General features: G+C 32.9%; 2 protein-coding genes and 1 long non-coding RNA gene across 5 annotated transcripts in view; 1 reads left to right on the top strand and 2 right to left on the bottom strand.

Annotated features, from left to right (window-relative positions):
• Nucleotides 1-1,152: 1,152 nt before the first annotated feature.
• On the bottom strand, nucleotides 1,153-2,759 carry LOC134281975 (uncharacterized). Its single transcript, XR_009995201.1, has 2 exons — nucleotides 2,078-2,759; nucleotides 1,153-1,594 (listed from the first exon to the last, which is right to left on the bottom strand). It is a non-coding gene; the product is annotated as an uncharacterized LOC134281975 (long non-coding RNA).
• A 246-nt stretch (nucleotides 2,760-3,005) lies between these two features.
• Nucleotides 3,006-19,687, bottom strand: part of LOC134281972 (F-box/LRR-repeat protein fbxl-1-like) — a 23,469-nt gene continuing 6,787 nt past the window's right edge. For 2 of the 3 annotated variants that reach the window (XM_062764412.1, XM_062764413.1), the window contains exons 2-7: nucleotides 15,113-15,593; nucleotides 9,673-9,939; nucleotides 9,084-9,250; nucleotides 8,521-8,723; nucleotides 4,313-4,492; nucleotides 3,006-3,645 (exon numbers count right to left, since the gene is read on the bottom strand). In XM_062764412.1, the coding sequence (XP_062620396.1) occupies nucleotides 3,474-3,645; nucleotides 4,313-4,492; nucleotides 8,521-8,723; nucleotides 9,084-9,250; nucleotides 9,673-9,939; nucleotides 15,113-15,593 (1,470 nt within the window). In that variant the 3' untranslated portion in view covers nucleotides 3,006-3,473. Of the gene's footprint in view, nucleotides 3,646-4,312; nucleotides 4,493-8,520; nucleotides 8,724-9,083; nucleotides 9,251-9,672; nucleotides 9,940-15,112; nucleotides 15,594-18,062; nucleotides 18,256-19,687 lie in introns of those variants that run through there. The other variant, XM_062764411.1, reaches the window with a different exon arrangement.
• Nucleotides 18,588-19,687, top strand: part of LOC134281973 (zinc transporter ZIP13-like) — a 19,387-nt gene continuing 18,287 nt past the window's right edge. Inside the window, exon 1 of the mRNA XM_062764414.1 lies at nucleotides 18,588-18,936. Within this exon, the coding sequence (XP_062620398.1) occupies nucleotides 18,642-18,936 (295 nt within the window). The 5' untranslated portion in view covers nucleotides 18,588-18,641. The remainder of the gene's footprint in view (nucleotides 18,937-19,687) is intronic.

Here is a 19,687-nt window from a genome sequence, read left to right as displayed (position 1 = left end):
CAAAATCATTGACTGGATTTTATTTTCATCTTACATTTATACCTTTTGATTGACAAATTATTTTTCCCTCTAGCAAACTTAAAATTTGTAAAAATTAATATTTCACACTTACTACTTAACTGTTTTTAAATTTACTTTTGGGTGCTATATTTGAACAAAAGAAAATGCCCAAGGGTATATTTATAAATTTTAATAAATACCTGTAGCTACAAATCTAGACATTATAGTTTCTTTCTGGTACCATAGTTCACCACCGTGTGTCATAATTATACTCTTAGCTACCTGGCTTTAAGGAATTTTATAATGCATGGGAAAATATTTTATAACAATTTCATTGTCTATTCAATTGATAATAAATTAAAGAATCCTTTGAAGAATCAAATAATTATGAATGCACAAATCTTTGTTCCCTGGGTATCTTTCCTTATTATACCATTTTGTTAACACAGATTTAAGCTCTTTCACTGAATTCAACATTTTACAATAACAAATATAATTTATTTTTGTATGTAGATTTAATATGTTTAACATTTAATAATTATATAAACCTTCAGTTAAATTATTTCTGACAGCATAATATCATATAATTTCCTTATTGAGGGGCCAATCATTTCAAGAAGATATTTGTGGTACATATTGATTTAAAGTTATGGCAAGTAATTTAAGTTATATTTAGTAATTAGATCAGATCATGTTTCAAACCTCTTTTCTTTACATATAGTTTTAAAAATTATACTTTAATAATTCTAATCTGTGGATAAAATTATCCTTGCATCATACAGTACAAATTTTTCGCAGTTTTCTCAGATTTTGCAACAAATTTAAACATAATCTTCCCTGAGGCATGCCATATGGTGGGATTCATATTTGTTCAAACCTAATGTCAACTTCCTGTGATGGCCATACCAAATTTTCAATTGTGAACACCTTCTACATAAAGCTGATAATTTAACATGTATACTAGCCGTCACTAGCTTTCATGTATTTTGTATAAAATTGTAGTAATTTAAACACCATTTTCAGCTATTATAAACTTAAAGAGGCTATGATTTTTCTCTCTTTTTCAACATTTGAAAATTATATAAAGAAAAAATAGACTGTTTTCTACCACATACATCAACAACTTCAGGTTCAATAACAATAAAGTCTTCATTCAATAAATTCTCTTTATTTCAACATTCCATCTGATTCACATAAATAACTGCATAGTAATTTGTGATAGTACTTATTCATATAGAATCAGCATTACACAATGTCATACATAACATCAACTTCTCACAGCATACATTTACAGCACTCTTTGGTAAATAAAACATTTCTTTAAATTTGGTAAATTTAAACAGTCCAGCTGTTTCAAAATAAACAATTTTCTCTTTTATTAAAGTATGTGTGTACATAATGATATATGTAATATATATATACATATAAATGTATCTGATTGCTGGCTGCAGGAATGAGGTTTATTATTCCAACATTCTAAAGTTTGAGCACTGAAACAGAGTGAAATTCTTTAAAACTTCAAAGCTAACCGATCATGAAATTTAATACATCATGTATCGGTAAAGAATGCGTCCTTCCAAAATTTTTACCATTTCTATAACATGCATCACCTAAACCATAAATTTGACGAGGAGTAAGTAATGTTACACGTCATGATATATAGAATTTTATTGTAGAAGTTGTGAAATTTTTTTTTTTTTTAATAATTATGCCCCCGGAAACGAAGTTTCGGGGGTATATAGTTTTTGTTGTGTCCTTCCGTCTGTCTGTCTTCTGTATCTCTGTCTGTTTGTCTGCAAAAACTTTAACCTTGCCCATAACTTTCGATTTAGTGGAGCTATGACTTTCATATTTCACATGTGTATGCCTTGTGACAAGACCTTTCTTCGGGTACCACCAAAGTTGACCGTTTGACCTTGACTTTAGAGTTCGACCCACTTTTAAACAAGAATTCCAAACTTTTACTTTGGCCATATCTTTTGAACAGTAGATACCAGGACATTTATACTTCACATATGTATTCTTTGTTGAAAGACCTTTCATTGGATACCAACAACCTTGACCTCTTGACCTTGACCTTGGAGATTTCTGTACTTGTGAAAAAACTTTAACCTTTTCCATAACTTTTGAACGGTAAGGGATAGGGCTTTCATACTTCACATATGTAATCCTTGTGAAAAGACCCATCATTGGATGCCAAGAACTTTGACCCTTTGACCTTGACCTTGGAGTTTGACCTACTTTAAAAAATCTTTAACCATGGCTATAACTTCTGAGAGGTAAGGGCTAGGGCTTCCATACTTTACATTTGTATTCTTTGTGGCAGGGTCTTTCATTGGACACCAATTACCTTGACCTTTTGACCTCGACCTTGGAGATTTTTGTACTTATGAAAAAACCTTAACCTTGGCCTACTTTCATATTTTACAATTGTATTTCCAGTGAGAATACCCTATTTTTGGTACCAATACATTAAATTTGCATTTAAGAAAAGTTTAATCTTTGCTATGTTGCCATACGAGGGCATCAGTGTTTCACAAACACATCTTGTTTTACAAGCAATTATTTTAAAAGTCATGTTGCTTGAAGATCGGCTAAATCTGGGACTATAAGAAGTATAACAAGTTCAAAATAATATAATAGTTATGCTTCCTAAAGCATGTAAAAATTTATCTAAAAATTTGATGGATTAAAAAAAAATTTAAGTCACATATCTTTAGTATGAATTTTCAATATGTTTAAGTGGCTGATGTTACAATATTTTACAGATATAAAAAATCAATTAGAATAACAAGTTGTGAAGGCAAATTCAACTATCATACCAGAAGTTGTAACAAAAAAAACACACATTATATAATATTAATTTAAATGTACAGTCAAATTTCAGTCATGAAAATCGAGGATTCACTGATAAATTGATAAATTTTTTGAAAGTTCAAAATGTTCTGAATAAAGGGAGGTAAAGTGTACAGATCTATAAATAGAGAAGTAGTAGATAGAGTCAATTCCATATAAATCATTAAGCATTTATAGATAGCATTGAATACCAAAATATGAAAATTATACATAATAAAAAGAGCTATAAGTATTTATTTAATGGATTACACATGTTCAGTGGTGTTACACATGTATGTAAAACATTCTTTTATCATAGATTATTCTGCAAAATCAATGAATTAAACAGTAAATAAAAAAATTGACAATGATAGGAAAGTTATCTAAGCCTTACGGTTTACATTTACAATGTACAGTAGTGTATATTCTGGACAGTTTCCTCCTGATCTGTTTATTTGAGACTATAAATGATTGGTTGAATTTTGAGAGTTGGTAAAGCGGTTCCGAGATCCTTCAGGCATTTGGCGCAGTGGATTACATCCTTTGTGTCCACCACAGTGGACTGGTGTCTGCAGTACGAGTGGAGTGGGCTACAATCTTTATCTGGCAGTGGACTGGTGACTGATTTCCGAGTGGATTCAGTTGAATAAGAGATCTTTGTAGCAATGAAGTAGGCACACGATACTGGTGCAGTAGTTAGTGGTCGTCCTTACGACCTTCAGTCTGTCTGCCCTCTCGAAATTGGACTTGACCATCTCGTAATACTCACCATCACTCAGGGTGAAAGACTTAAGGTACGGACAACGCAACCTGTGTAAAAAATAATCAGATTTATTTATGATGAATATTTATTATGATAAAATCAGAAATGCCATCTTCAGCAAGATTCTAATTTATTATGAAGGTTACTTGAAAAAATCAGAAATGCAATCTTTTCAGCATTAGATTGAATTTTTTCAAAACTAGTATAATGTGAAAATTAAACATGCAATTTTAAAATATTTGTACACCAGATTTATTTAAGTAACAGAGAATTAACATCAACAGCTGCTCTGGCAATCAACAAAGTTCTCAAATATAGAAATTTAATGCCAATAAATATATCAAATATCAGCAATACCTGACTGACACAAGGATATATAACATTTCTGCTTAATTCTCTGACTCTGATTCATTATTTCAATTTTTATGGCAATTGATTAACAAATTAAAAGAAAATAGGTGAAAGTAGAGAAAAGTCACATCAGTCATTTTAAATGGTCTGCAGCATTAGATTTGTGTTGTTAAGCTCACCTGATATCAGATTCAAGCCTTTGAGCTCAATTGATATCAGACTCTCATGCTTCTGAGCTCATTTGATATCAGATGCTTACACTACTGAGCTCACCAGATATCACACTTTCTGACTGCTGTGCTCTTACTTTTTTGGTCTTGCTGAGCTCACTTTAAATTAGACTCACATTGCTGCTGAGCTCACCTGATGTGATCCACAAATTTGTTGCTTTTGTCGCTGAACCTGATCGTGTCGGGGTCCCACTGAATCTCGAGCCTCTCCAGGCGGGAACAGTTCTGGGCAAAGCCTTCAATCACTTGATCTATATGAACCTTGCTCTGGATCCTGAGGAACCAACCATTGGCTGTACCTAGTACACAAACTCTACAATAGAGAAGTTAATGTTTGTACACAGCTGGACTTTATGCCCTGTTCGCACAGAGAGTTTAATTTGCAGTAAATTAATGCAAGGAGAGGGAAGAAGGAGCTAGTATTTGTTACTATTTAATTGTTGTACGTGCCAATAGCAATATTTATGTCCTATATATGGCATATATTCCAAGTTTTGAAATCTCTTCAAAATCTTTCAACACTTTTGTCAAGTCACCTGGTAATTTTAAGATCGTTGATTATGACACAAAGCTGGCAAGATTCATTTGGAAAAGTTTACTTCAAGATTATACTACTTTTTTCTAAATCAAGGAGTGCCATTCCTAATTGAATCCATTTTTAAACACAACCCATCCTTCCAGACTAAAAGTAAAATATATACATATTAGGAAATGGACAGATAATGTTACTTTCATTTCAAGTCGGGTTAGGCTCCTCCGATTTATTCTGAGTGCTTCAATTCCTGAAATAAACTGCAATCAAGTCATTGACATTACCATTCCAGTTGGCTGACAGACTATTAAACTTATAAATGCTAAAAATAGAAGATCTCTCTTCCTCTCCAGACACTATGTTTCCGTGTCCTGATGAAAGATGACAGAAAAATAAGATGGCCAAATTGATTTCAGATTTGCCAAACAAGCCAGGGGGATTATAAAACTAAGAATAAGCATTTAATGGAACATGATTCCGAAAGGATATAACTTTGGAATTACCCTCTTTGCAAGTCCTATTTTATCCAAAAGTCTCACACAGCGAGATTGCTACTGCAGGCAGATTCTTTGTAATTAATGATCAATATTTCACAGCATTCAAAGCAGCTGATTCAAGATTTTAGTACATGGGGTTTTTAAATCTATATGTATCTATCTTTAACAGGAAATTAAATCAACGGCCTTCCATGTAAAATTGAGCTTCAAAGTCTTGCTCTCTTCTTACACATGCAGGGTAATGATCTATATTTTTTATTGACATATCTTTTTCATGGAAAATGAAATAAAATCTATAATACACAAGCTGATGAACAGATGTTGGATATTATTGAGAGATTAAGAGATAATATATTGGCAAGTGAGTGCAAAATTGCATGCTCATCAACAGTTTATGCCAACTGCATCCATCTAGCAAATATTGAAAGTTGTCAAAATGACATGCACATTTTTCTTCTATTTTATATCTCTCAGTTTTAATTCTTTATACATGAATACACATTATCAGTTTATTTATGGAAATTTTGAATGGAAAAATACTTGATAATGAAATGTATAATTACAGTAATGAAATACTAAAGCAATGTCAACATCAATTCGAAGATTTGATTGAAACTAAACTCCTCTTCTTGCAATAAGTTTACAATTTTCTGCCTGAGAAATAAATATAATATGATCTGTTCCACAGAGGATAGTCTAGCAAGAAGTTCATTAGCAAGACCAAACTACAAAAAATATTGGGAATCCAATTTACTTTTTCAGACTAAAGCCTCACTACATATAGTTCATCATAATCTTCATCAAATACTAATGAAAATTCATGTAGAGACTATGAGTATTATTATTTGCACATGTAATGAAAGTGGGTAATTCTGGTAGTTTTAATTTTTATGATCAATGCAAGCCATTTTTCAGTAATTCCTCATTTGTTAAAGAGTACGCGTTGACGTCATTCATCATTTTATACAAAGAATTTAAGATCGTAGAACTCTTTCTTTCTTTCTTTTATTTCTATTAAAAGGGGGGAATAAATTTAAAGTATGAAGGGGGACTAAATTTAAAGTTACATATAATAAATGAGATTGTGTGCTGTTCTAACAAGTATTACATATTATATATGAAAATGCTGTTTGATGTTATTTTTAGGAAAATCTATTGTGTACTGTGCAGTATGACCTATGTCTGAAGAAATTCCTACATTTTGTTTATTGGTATAAAAAATCAGGTCCATATAATGAAATCTAAATTTTACAAACAATTTTACTATTAATGGGATCTCTAAATCACATTTCGTAAGGCGACAAAAATTGTGAACCGGTGAAACCTTCTTGCAATTCTATAAATCTTTCATTTCTTCAAAGTAAGATTTTTCAATATTTTTTTCTACTTTAAAATTGAATATCTATATAAAGACATGTTACTTTTCTTCTATATAATGTATTTTGTATTGATTCGGATATTATTGAGATCTTTAAAAAAGGTATATGCAGTTAATCGATCAGGTATGGAAACTATGCAAAACAATATAGGCGCAACGCAACGTCCATTCGATACGGGGGATATTGAATTATCCAAGTTAATCCCAGTGCATGATGTCAATCCTTCCATTCTTATGAAGCTACAACCATTTGGAAACTTGTCTATTGTATGTGTAGGAAATTCCGGGCAGCATCTTGAACATTTTAATCTCTTTTTATACATTTTCCTGTATGCACACATAATTTTTACGTAGCGCAGTGCTCCATGACGTTCAATGACGTTCCGATTTATGGTTGTATTTTTACGCGTTGATCATTCATAAACGGCTATAAAACATTCATATACTCTCCAATTTAGCTTAAAATTTCTCCAAGTGACGTTTCATGAATACTTTAGCGGCAGGTAAAATATCATAAAACTCTCTGCGGTACAATTGTGCAATTTTTAATTGTAATAAAGAGTCTTTGTGATGTAAACGTGCCAAAATGTAGCATGCTCCGTGAAGCAAGTTTTATCAAAATAAAAAAGCTTTATATTTTTCAATAATCGTCGAGGAACACTAAATTCTTGTATAGTTATTGGAAAAGGGGTAAAGATTTTATCTGGAAAGTTTGACCGGTTTCGTGGAAATAGCGCGCTCACAATAGAACTTGTCCGCGAACTTTTCTAACACCCCTCGTATATAAAAATGACGTTTGATGTTATTTTTACAGGTTTTTGCTCTAGCTGTATGCAAGCAGCTGAGAGAAATATGAATTAAGCAATAAAAGGATGCAGTGTTTCTCTAATATAAAAGCAAACAGTTCTTCCTTAAATCTCTAAATAGACATTTCTATGACACAAAAATTGTGAAATGTGAAACCTTCTTGGAATATAGACAAAAAGTCAAGTCAGATATTGTTTGCCTGAGAGAGAAATCAAAGTAAGAACACAATAGAATAGAGATTGATCTTGAAATATGGCCAAAAAGAATTTTTTGCACATCACAGGAACAAAACAAAACCATCTAATAGAAGAGTACAAACAAATGACTTCAACATATAGATCTGTACAAATTCTTAGCATCAGAAAATAAGATGATTGTAACTTGTGCCTGCATGAGACTACAACAGGAACATGTCTCACGCAATGAAGCCTCCCTAAATCCAATTTCCCAGTGCATGATTATTTACACAGATTTTGTATTGGAGCTGAAGAGACATACGGTCTATACATTTCTGAACCTAACTGAATTTGAGTCTTCTTTTTTTCAGGAGGGAGGGAGGGGGGGGGGAAGGTAAATAGGGCGAGTATAAATAGATATTTGATCTTTACCGAAGCATATATTTTGGGATATGCACTTGCTCTTATTTTCACTGGACAGTTTTTGTTATCTAAATCAGTTTGGGAGCTATATTACAGTTTAATTGATATGGATAGTCCTCTATGCAGACTTTTAATCCAGAAATGAACTATTGTGGAGATGAGACTACCTTTAAATGCCAGTACAATGTAATGGTAAATGCAGCCAATTCATGACATTAAAACCACTAAAATCAAGTAAAATATCCCTGGAGTAAATCAAACATGAGGTTTGCAACATCATGAAATCTTCAAATACTGTATGCAGGGTTATTCTGAATTATTACTCTTGCAACCAATTATCCTTTATTTTAATTTGCCCATACTGTACTGAATTGTGTGAAAGAGTAAATGATTTTTTTTTACTTGAATTCATCCCATTTTTAATTTGACCCCCTTTTTTGCAACCAGGGTAAAAGGGGCGAAAATAATATGGGGTAAAAATTTCCCCGCATACAGTAACTGGATGAACAAGTAGTCCTCAATTGCTACCTGATGCTAGTTAGAAATCCTATGACGTTTAACCAGAAGTTTTCCGTCAGTTTGGGTTTTCCACACAACATGAGTCCCGTCAGATGGTGGCCGTGAGACTGTAGGAACTGGTAGATGGCGTTCTCGGAAAGAGCATGGGTGTGGCTAATATCTAGAGCTCGCAACTTGTTAAATTTCCCTTTCTGTGACAACTGATCCAATATCTATAAAATATTGAATATTATATGATAAGCATTATATTTCAGATGCATGTTTACCGATATATATTTTTCAGGAAAAAAGGATTCTGATTTAACCTCTATTGAATTTCACAGCTATTCGTCGTAAGGACATGGAATCCTAAGCCAGTATCTCAAATACTCTGGATATAGCAAAGTGATTTAATTGAAAGTCACAACCACATAAATTATTCCTTTAGTATTTTTGCCTTAAACTATCAAATTTTCTGATATTTCAAAGGTTTTTCTCTGTTCTATGGAGTTTGAGATAATAAGGTTTGATTGTGCTAAGTTAAAAACTTCTCCATTATCTTAACATTTTATTATACTGAATCAAAGACTAACCCTATCTGAGAAAAATTCACAGTATCCTAATGCTAGGTAGGTAAAGCCTGGCATGCGAAGTAGAATATTCTCTAGACATTCTGTGGACAGTTCAGTTGAGGTGAGATCGAGTTCTGAGATAATGGACGTCTCCCAAGGGACAGCAATCATGTGTTGATCCTCTACACCTACAAAATAGAGATCATGTTAAAGTATTATATAGACAACAATATGAGATTTGCATCTGATGTTAGTCCATATAAGATTTCTACTGGATTTAACCAAATCTAAGTTAAGCAGACAAAACAGTATTTTGTGAACATCACATCTTGCTAAATATAAATATGCAGAAAAACTTGCATGTAAAAATCACTGATGTTGACCTTATTGTAAACACAAAACACGAATGCAAACTTTATATCCAACTACAACGATTTATTTTAATTTGGCAATGTTCTTTATTCTTATTCTAAACTTCAGTAGACATCTCAAAGTCTCAAAATGTTCAAGATATCAAGTTTGATTTTTTTTCCCATAAGAATAATGAATTTTTCTTTATTACAATATTAAGTCTTATATTAAAATTTTAAAAGCCGCCAATGCTGTGTACCTGTATGTTGCAGTAAGAGAGTTTTCAACTTTTTGCATCTTTGCACCAAGGACTTGAAGGAGGAGCCTTTGACTCTGAGACAGAAGTTCAGAGCCAGTGTCTCTATATGGATACAGTTGGAGGTGAGTAGCTCTATGTGGGTGTCATCTATAAAGGTGATGCCGTACATGTTGACAATTCTCAGGTTCGGAGTGTGCGCCTTAATTTTCCCAATGTTGATGACTTCATATATGTCCTCCTCAGCCTCCATTGACATTTCAAATGTTCCTGTAAATGTAAAAAATAGCTTATTAATTTTTGAGGAAGGGGGGGGGGGGGGGGTATGAAAGAAAGAAAAATTGAATGCAAGCATCTTTCTGTCATGCATCAAATTGACCACCATACAAGCAACCAAACTGCATGTTTAGTTGAAAATCAAATTTTGAAAAACTTCCATTTCAGACATCTTGAAGTTTTTCCCTTGGTAATCTTGAGTTTGAGATAATGAGATTTGACTGTATTTGTCAGTTTAATTTACACGTGCCCCTTTAAAGTGCTCATTATGAACTGTCATCAATTTTAGGCACCCCTATTCTATGCACAATTTTTTAGAAAACTTTTAAGAATCTTTTTTCAAGGATTACCATATTATAGTAAAAACTCAATCTCAAGAACTCTATGGGATTGAAAAGGGGGGAGGCTTGGTGATATCTGCATGAGCATTCAGGATTACATCATGAAATGGTTGATACCTATACCTCCATTTAACTCACTTTAATATACATGATATTCAAGATACAGAAGTTCCAAATACCAAAGTTCAGCTGTATATATATAATTTTCACAAACATTTAGAATAGAAATCATTTAGTAAAATACTCTTATATGAGTATGGCATTATCAGCTCCCTAATTTGATATTTTGGCAAGTTCAGATAAATTCATTGTTTATTAGATTGGCAACCAGTAAACAACAACATGAACAAGAGGCCAATGGGCCACATCGCTCACCTGAGCACCAAGGGTAGGACTAGTATAAAATGGCTTTTTATTGTAAAGTTTAGATCCAAAAGTAGTCCCATGACCAATCATGGATTTGCTATTTTTTAGAAAATGATTGAGAAGATTTTTAAAGAATTTTCCTATATATTTCTATGTAAAACATTGGTCGGCCATTTTGGCCCCGCCCTACCATCATGATTTGAACAAACTTGATCTAGTAACATGCTTCCATATAAATATGATGAATAATGGCTTTGTCATTCTTGAGAAGAAGATTTTTAAAGAATTTTCCTATATATCTCTGTGTAAAACATTGGTCGGCCATTTTGGCCCCGCCCTAATGGGGGTCATGATTTGAACAAATTTGAATCTACACTACCTGAGCATGCTTCCATATAAATATGATGAATTATAGCTTTGTCATTCTTGAGAAGATTTTTAAAGAATTTTCCTATATAATTCTATGTAAAACCTTGGTCGGCCATTTTGGCCCCGCCCTACCCCCGGGGGTCATGATTTGACCAAACTTGAATCAACACTACCTGAACAAGCTTCCATATAAATATGATGAATTATGGCTTGTCATTCTTGAGAAGAAGATTTTTAAAGAATTTTCCTATATAATTCTATGTAAAACTTTGGTCGGCCATTTTGGCCCCGCCCTACCCCCGGGGGTCATGATTTGAACAAACTTGAATCTACACTACCTGGTCGGCCATTTTGGCCCCGCCCTACCCCCGGGGGTCATGATTTGAACAAACTTGAATCTACACTACCTGAGCATGTTTCCATATAAATATGATGAATTATGGCTTTGTCATTCTTGAGAAGAAGATTTTTAAAGAATTTTCCTATATATTTCTATGTAAAACTTTGGTCGGCCATTTTGGCCCCGCCCTACCCCCGGGGGTCATGATTTGAACAAACTTGAATCTACACTACCTGAGCATGCTTCCATATATATATGATGTACTATGGCTTTGTCATTCTTGAGAAGATTTTTAAAGAATTTTCCTATATATTTCTATGTAAAACTTTGGTCGGCCATTTTGGCCCCGCTCTACCCCCGGGGGTCATGATTTGAACAAAATTGAATTTACACTACCTGAACATGCGTCCATATAAATATGATGAATAATGGCTTTGTCATTCTTGAGAAGAAGATTTTTAAAGAATTTTCCTATATATTTCTATGTAAAACTTTGGTCGGCCATTTTGGCCCCGCCCTACCCCCGGGGGTCATGATTGAACAAACTTGAATCTACACTACCTGAGGATGTTTCCCCATAAGTTTCATCTTTCCTGGCACAGTGGTTCTTGAGAAGAAGATTTTTAACATATACCACTAAATTTTCATTCATTCCGAATTATCTCCCCTTGAATAAGGTCATTTGATAATAATCCCCTTCACCCAAGGATACTTTGTGGCAAGTTTGGTTGAAATTGAAATTCTTGAGAAGAAGTCGAAAATGTGAAAAGTTTACAGACAGACGGACAGACAGACAGACGGACGCCGGACAAAATGTGATCAGAAAAGCTCACTTGAGCCTTCGGCTCAGGTGAGCTAAAAACCGTTAATAAGTCTGCATTATAGAGCAGAAAGCAAAGATAATCATAAAACTCTCACAGCAATGCTGATATGCAGTCATGTAAGTGTCTTTGCATGGTTTTCCCTTTGCTTGGCTGCGGCAGCTTCTGTAGCCGTGCATATGTCATAAAATAATGATAACAAAAACAGCTGCATCTAATCCTGCTTTCTCTTTCACTGACTCTGGAGCTTGATCAAAGCTTCACAGAGCAACGCTTGTCTGCAAACAAGTCTTCAGCAAGGTCTCTCAATATTTTACATGCAGCACTTTGCTAAGCATCCTTATCACTGTGCTCCATTGAAATTAGTTACAAAGTATGTCTTTTCCTTTGAATAAATTTCAGATTTAATGACTCTATTTTATATTACTTCTCAACTTTTTTTTATAGATTCATGACCACATAGCTACTTTGCTCTTTAATGTAAATTTTCTTGATACGTGTACATATTACTTTATTTATATAATACATGTACATTAATTTAGTTAGTATAAAATCTATGGAATTACCAGATTTTTTTGTTTTAATTTTAAATTTTTAAAATATGTTAATTTGGTAAAAGAATAGGATGTGAATAATTAATTTAACTAGCAGTTGTCATTAATCAAAATCACTGAAGGATTTTAAGAACATACGAAGTATTAAAAATAACTGCCTAAGCTTTGCAGAGATAAATCAGAGGAGGAATTTTAATGATGTTTTTTGTCTTATAATTTGACTGCAGGATAAAAGACATTGTAACAAATATTGACAAATTTCCCCCATTATTCCAGGATGTGGTTATACTCTTTTCCACTCCCTATTTACATGTGTATCATCTTTGTTACTGATATATTTTTCATTACATATGGCATGAAACAAATATTTTAACAAAGTTAAAAATGATAATTTACAAAATTGGCTTGGTTGGTAATGTAAATTGTCATTTTATTCATTCATATACAGTGCAATATGGATTCTATCAATCTCCTTACATATTAATGCATCTTTTTACATATCTTATATACCATTAATTTTCATAAAATCATTTCAGTTGTGAACTTAGTGATAGTACTTCTGTGACCTTGATAATATTCCAGTGACGTTGATAGTTTTGTGTGACCTTGAACTAATACCTATGACGTCAAAATTTCCAATTTGTGTAGTTTATTTCTAGAGATACTTAATGTACTGGAAATAATCTGTGTTCTATTACATAAAAACACATGTATGTGATTGTTGTTCAGTGTTCTGGCCATAAAGCAGTACTAAAAAGCAGAGCCTTCTAGTGAGACTGAAAGGACATAGCAAGCAATATCAAAATGGTTCCAGATATGGAAGGGTTAATTAGTTTGTGTATATTAGAAAAAACTATAAAACTCTAACATTTATATGATTTTTTCCTGCATCAACTTTCCCCTTGGTTTTTCTGTATTTTTTTGGAAAATCACATTTGGCAAGCAAGAGACCTTAGGTCTGATCCTCTATTTCTAAATTATATTAATATTGAATTGTCTGTTTTTCAAGCAAACTCAGATTGATGAGGCTGTTCTATTTTCGTTAAGATACAATGCAGCACAATATTTCCGTGTCTTTTCTTTCTAAATAAAACAGCACTTCAAGTCATTTTCAGTTTGAGATATCATTTCTACTCTGGCTATTTTTTCTTTTAAGATAATAAAAATTATTAACCCAAACTTAAATGAAAAGAAAAATATTTCAGGAGAAATTTTTGTTCTGGTAGCTTTTTTAAATACCAAAGAACATTGGAGAGCTATTAATAGCATAATCATGGTGATATGACTCTAATCAAGAGAATAAGGTTTGACTGTATTTATCTTAAAGTCTGTATTTTTATAGCTATCAAAGATTTTCTTAAATCTAATTTATCCATCTGTATTTTGTGTTTTATTGAAATATTTCACTTCTCTCTCCTTCGCTAGTTTTCCTAACTATTTTCACCCTAAATACCTTTGGAGTATTGCAAGCACTCATCCAAATGGAAAAAAATACCAGTCAGTTTCATTCCACAATAAAGTTACTGTGGATTGTTTCACTTCAGATTTTAATTCTTTCTACCAGAAGTATATTTTGAAATTCAATACAATTTGACTTGATTGGACTGATTAAGTGATAACCAATTAACCACAGGAAAATGGTAGAGGTCTATACTTGAGATGTATAATATCAACAGATTCCTTCATGCAACTTGGGGAATAAGTGGAGGTCTTGTAACAAGTTAATAATTAAGAGCTAATTCCACGGGTTTAAAAATTGTTTGGTATGAGGCTAATCTTTTATACAATGAGTAAAAACATCTGAAAACTTCAAAGGGAGAATAAATTTTATCAATGTCTTAATTTTTAAGAGTATTTCTAGAATTAGGGCTCATTGCAGCTTTCACATTAAAAAGAAGATGTACAAACATCGTTATCACAGTTTTATGAGCTTGCAGCAACTGTGAACATGAAAAAAAAGATTATAGGGAGTCGTATGTGGCTTAGAGATCTTAATAAGTTCATATCAATCTTAGTTATCTATGACATCAAACTTAAAAAACCCACTGATGTAATACCAATTATCAGTTGGTGAAAATCTTAGTATGCAAACCAATATGACTAATGCAAAAGAAAATCTTTACTGGTAATTGATATTGCATTCAAATAAATTATTTTACCAAAAGTGTATTTTAATTATGACAGCAGTATTTTACTCCATTGTGTATATGCTTTTATTTTCTATTGTCCATTCTCTATTTAAGTGGGCTGCATTTCTGAGGCAATATGGGCTGGGTCATGTTCCTTTAATTACGCAAGCAATTAACAGAGAACAATAATTGATGGGAGGTAATAATAGGTTAAATTGTGCTACCTCCGTCCCTAACCTCAGCTTACCAATTAGATGGAGAACTTCTAGAGATGAGAGGCAGCTGTATATCCTCCTCATGAACCCTTCCAGGAATATGACCTCCGACAAACATATACAAAGGCTCCGAAGGTTACAGGGAAAGGCGTTAAGGTCATTAAAGTCGTGCAACTGCATGGCATTGGCGAAGTCCAACGTCATGTAAGCAAGGTTCGGACACTTGTTTGCCAGTTCATGTAAAATGGGGGAAGTAATTAGTTCACATGGGAGTTCTATGTACTTCAGGGTAGATCCGAATCTTATGCCAATCAGAGTCATTAATGCGTCCAGATTTTGAACGTGTAGTCCACCATATTCTGGCCGTAGGGATACGCTCGTCCACAAGCGAGGGTCATAGGCAAGCAAGCGCCATTTCTTACAGACGCGGGCCACTTTTCCAAGTTCTTGATGCTTCAGAAACGAAAAGATATGAAGCAGAAGCTTGTCTGGTATTTTGTGGATTGTCAAACTCTGAAATGGAAAAACAAAAGATCACAGAGAATTATACAAACACACACAAGAAATAAAGAGCTTTGAAAGGAATTTAAGTAACTTTCCAGGATGTTTGAAAAAATTCTACGTTTAATTAACTCCTTCAAAGAGCATCCATGCCCCCTTCAGCACAAATATTTCACCTGTAAAAAAAACTGCTTTCTTTCACAATGTCAAAAATTATGTGAAATACCACTTTAAACAACTGAAGACACACATTTTCTGCATGGGATTAATTTTCATTTACAACACGTATACGGTCATTTTTTTCCATAAAAATTTGTACTTAAAAGTTATTCTTAAGACCCAGGGGCCGGGGATTTTCCACGCCTATAATGATGTGAACCCATGGTTATTCTGGTTTTCAACCTCAACCACTATTTAGGGGTGGAAACCTGAAGACCCCCTACTACTTCTTTAATGCCCCCTGCTATTTCAATTCTCATGAACAATCCTGACTTCCAATACATTAATGAATTTTACTCTATGAAATCTGTGTAATTTTCTATCTGTAGATTGAACAGGAAAAAGTGATTTAAAATAATATTTTTATTCAGCATTGGGAACATTGTGCTTAAGAAAAATATCTTCCAACAAGTTTACATCAATTTTTTTAATGAAAAACACATACTCCTCTCAGAAATATAATACCATGTGTAATTAAGCAGAAATAATGAGGATTAACCCTCTTTTTCCAAGATCCTCATAGAAAAGAATTGTCATGACTGCAAAACAGTTGAAGTACAACATTTCTAAACATGCTCAGATGCAACGGAATTATATATCCTACAAGTAAATGAGGGAAAACTAGATTTGCATCAATTAGCAAAATACTAAATTCAATTATGTGTTCATTTTCTTAACTGATTACTAAAGTACCATACAAAATGGCAAAGTAATGAAGAGCCACTCAGAGTAAATGAGGTAGCCAAGTATTCAATTTTTTTGCGTGTAAGATAATAAATGCTCGTGATTTGAACTTTTTTGTACAACTTGTGGTTTGTTTTATGCGGAATGGGTTGTAGAAAAGTTACGGGTTTACAGTTCATTTTTTCCAGATCCTATACACATCTTTTCAGCTTGCAGAAGACTTAAAGTCAATCACTTTCAGTGCATTCTTATTTAAACTTTTATATCAGAAACATTAATTGGAAATCTGTTTTTGAAGACAAGTGCATCACAATTTGGAGAATAAATAGATTTGGGATACAAAAAGGATGAGAGCAACCATGTGCCCATATGTTTAATATTATTATCAACTCTCACTACCGTTCAATTTCCATTCATTATCCCAACCCTCCTAGCCCCAGCTCATCAAGTGCAGAATCTGATATACTGAGGATAATATACCTTATACACTGCTGAGCTTAGTCAAGGAGAAGATATGAAAAAAAGATATTTGGGAGATCAATACAATCTCAGAAAACTCAGCATCTTCAAATAAAATGAAAGGAAATCCTGCAGTATCCTCAACACAATGAGAAATCATTAAATTCAACTGCAATGCAATGGGAAAAAGCAAGAAAAAAAAAGGGATCAATATAAAATGTTACCTGTGTTTTAGTCTTATCTTATACTGCATGCAAAGCGTTATCTCGGCCTAAAATCAATTTATCAGACTTTCATGTCTAGTAGATTATTAATCAAACCCCTTCAAGGTGGCAAGTGGAAGGATGAAAATCTTAGAAAAGTTCAGATCAGTGATGGGCGAGGGCAAGGAAGATAAAGGTTATTTTTCTCCTGAAACAATCACAGTAGGCAGAATCAACAATGGAAACAAAAACAGACGATAAAAAACTTTTGAGTTATTTGAAAAGTATTTTATCTTATCTATAATCAGGCTGCATGATGACCCCTCTGAAGATTAAGCATTAATAACATTACCACATATACTAGGCATTATCTTAACCCTCTTTAGCTAATCTCAGTCTGTTGAACCCTGCATTTTAGCATTAATAATAGGGATTTATGGATGATATCCCACTGGATGAAAAATAGTTACATTTTCAAGTAATATAATAACTTGGTTAAGAGAATCAGCAACTTTTAAAAAAAGTCTTTTTTTTTGCTAAGTACACAGGGATGTGGAAAAGTTAATATAAAAAGCTGAACCATTACTTTGCATTTTGTTCAAAATTTTAAATCAAAATTAAATACTTTTCTTGAAAAAATTACTGATGCAGTTTTTTGTTTTTAAATTAAATTATTTCATTTAGTTATTAAAAATAAGATTAAGGTTTTCAACTTTTTTTATAAATAAAGTTATGTCATGGGGGAGAATTAAATAAAAATGAAGAAAAAAAAATAAAATATGGTATTTAAAATGTTACAAGAACTAACTATCTACCTTTAATTGATAAAGCTACATGGAAATGTCAATAATTAGTGAACATGCTAGGTAGTCTATAATAAATCTGAAGGGTTAATTAAACTACGTTATATACCCACCGGGTAAATATACCAGAAATCTGATTTATTTGTGGCGGTTGCAATCTGAGTAGCATCCTGAGCAACATCGTATATATCCATAATGCAATCAAAAATGAGAAGAAAAAAATCTGAATCTCTTTTTTTACAATTTCGTTGGCCAAAAGCAATAATTTTTCGTCAACGCATCATAACAAGCTATCGACACCAAGCTTATAAATAGAAGAGCGCTCGCCGGTTGTGTATTCGGTAGTACACACGTTGATCTCTGACTCGGTTTCTGATATAGCACGCATTGATAAATATTACATCCACTTTTCCCGCGAGCTGTCTAATGACGTCAAAGTGAAATTCGAAACTGCGACTTATCAAATAATTTATGCATGTAGATTATCTTAGATTTAAATAAAAAAATCAATAAGATATATTCTTTTTTATCTTTATCGCAATTTTCAGCTTTCTGATATTTATTTTTTGTTGTACATCCTGAATTCGAAACTAAATTGTATGCTGGAACTACCTGATAAGATCAAGGACGAATGCAGACGTTAAAAACAATGTAGGCCAGTTGGAACAGTGGACTCTTGGCCCTATAATCTTATGTATACGATGGCTGTCTATCAGCTGTCGTTGACAGTCATCGTTATCACTTTACTGGTGATACCACTGGCAGATGGGGAGATACACAGAACAACGTTAAAAACGGGAGTACCGAATCGTTTTTCTCAGGACGTGGCAAGTGAAACTCGATCCGCTATGTCGGATCCTGAGGCTGAGAGAACGTTTTATGAAGTTTTGGTTTATTCAGTAGGAGGCGCAGTGCTTGTAGGCCTCAGTGGCATCTTTCCTCTCCTTGTTATACCTATAGAGGCTGGTCCTGCACTGAAACACGGTGGTAGGTACAGTACACGTTAGTTCAAATAGAGAATATCTCGAATTATCTCTATTGTTTTCAAAGTTAGCTATAGAAAATCTCGGTGCACAATTAGCAATCTGAAGATGAAACTTCAGGTTTAAGGATATTCAATGATTGATGCAGATCATATACTACATTTTTCCATCATATGCTACATTAAGATCAAAGTTCCCATATGTGTATTAAAATATTTGTAGCCATACACCTACAACTAAATGCTGTATATCCATAGCTGACTAATCATTCTTAAATATGATTAAAATATATGAAAAAGAGTTTAATTTTGTGCCTTTAAAGTTTTGCAAAATTGGTCAATTTATGAAAATAATTTTATCTTGAAGTATTTTCAAGAGTATTGAAATAAACACAAAGGCTTGTGTGTCACTGAATATTTTAAAAACTTAAAAGTACATAATGTATCAGCTAAAATATTGCACCTGTTTCATTTAAAAACAAGAAATGTGTATGTGAAAAAAAACATCTTTATTTTTATCATGACCCATTGTACCATAAAAATAATCAGATACTGGTGTGCCTATGAATTTCTTTCAAGTTTTACATTGTGCATTCTGCTATATGACATCTATAATAAAATCAATATAAAGAAACTCGGCCAACTATAGACTATGTTTTTAATTTATTTACACTTTTTACAGAATCTCTTAATCTTAAAATATTTTTAATAGAGACCTAATCAACAGTGAAAAATTTCTTCTACTAGTAAAATATT

The sequence above is a fragment of the Saccostrea cucullata genome, unplaced genomic scaffold (genome assembly GCF_032062105.1).
Source record: "Saccostrea cucullata isolate Sc308-1 unplaced genomic scaffold, CSIRO_AGI_Scuc_v1 ctg85, whole genome shotgun sequence".
NCBI lineage: Eukaryota > Metazoa > Mollusca > Bivalvia > Ostreida > Ostreidae > Saccostrea > Saccostrea cuccullata.
The sequence above is the reverse complement of the archived record's forward strand: the minus strand, read 5'-3'. Positions and strand labels throughout refer to the sequence as shown.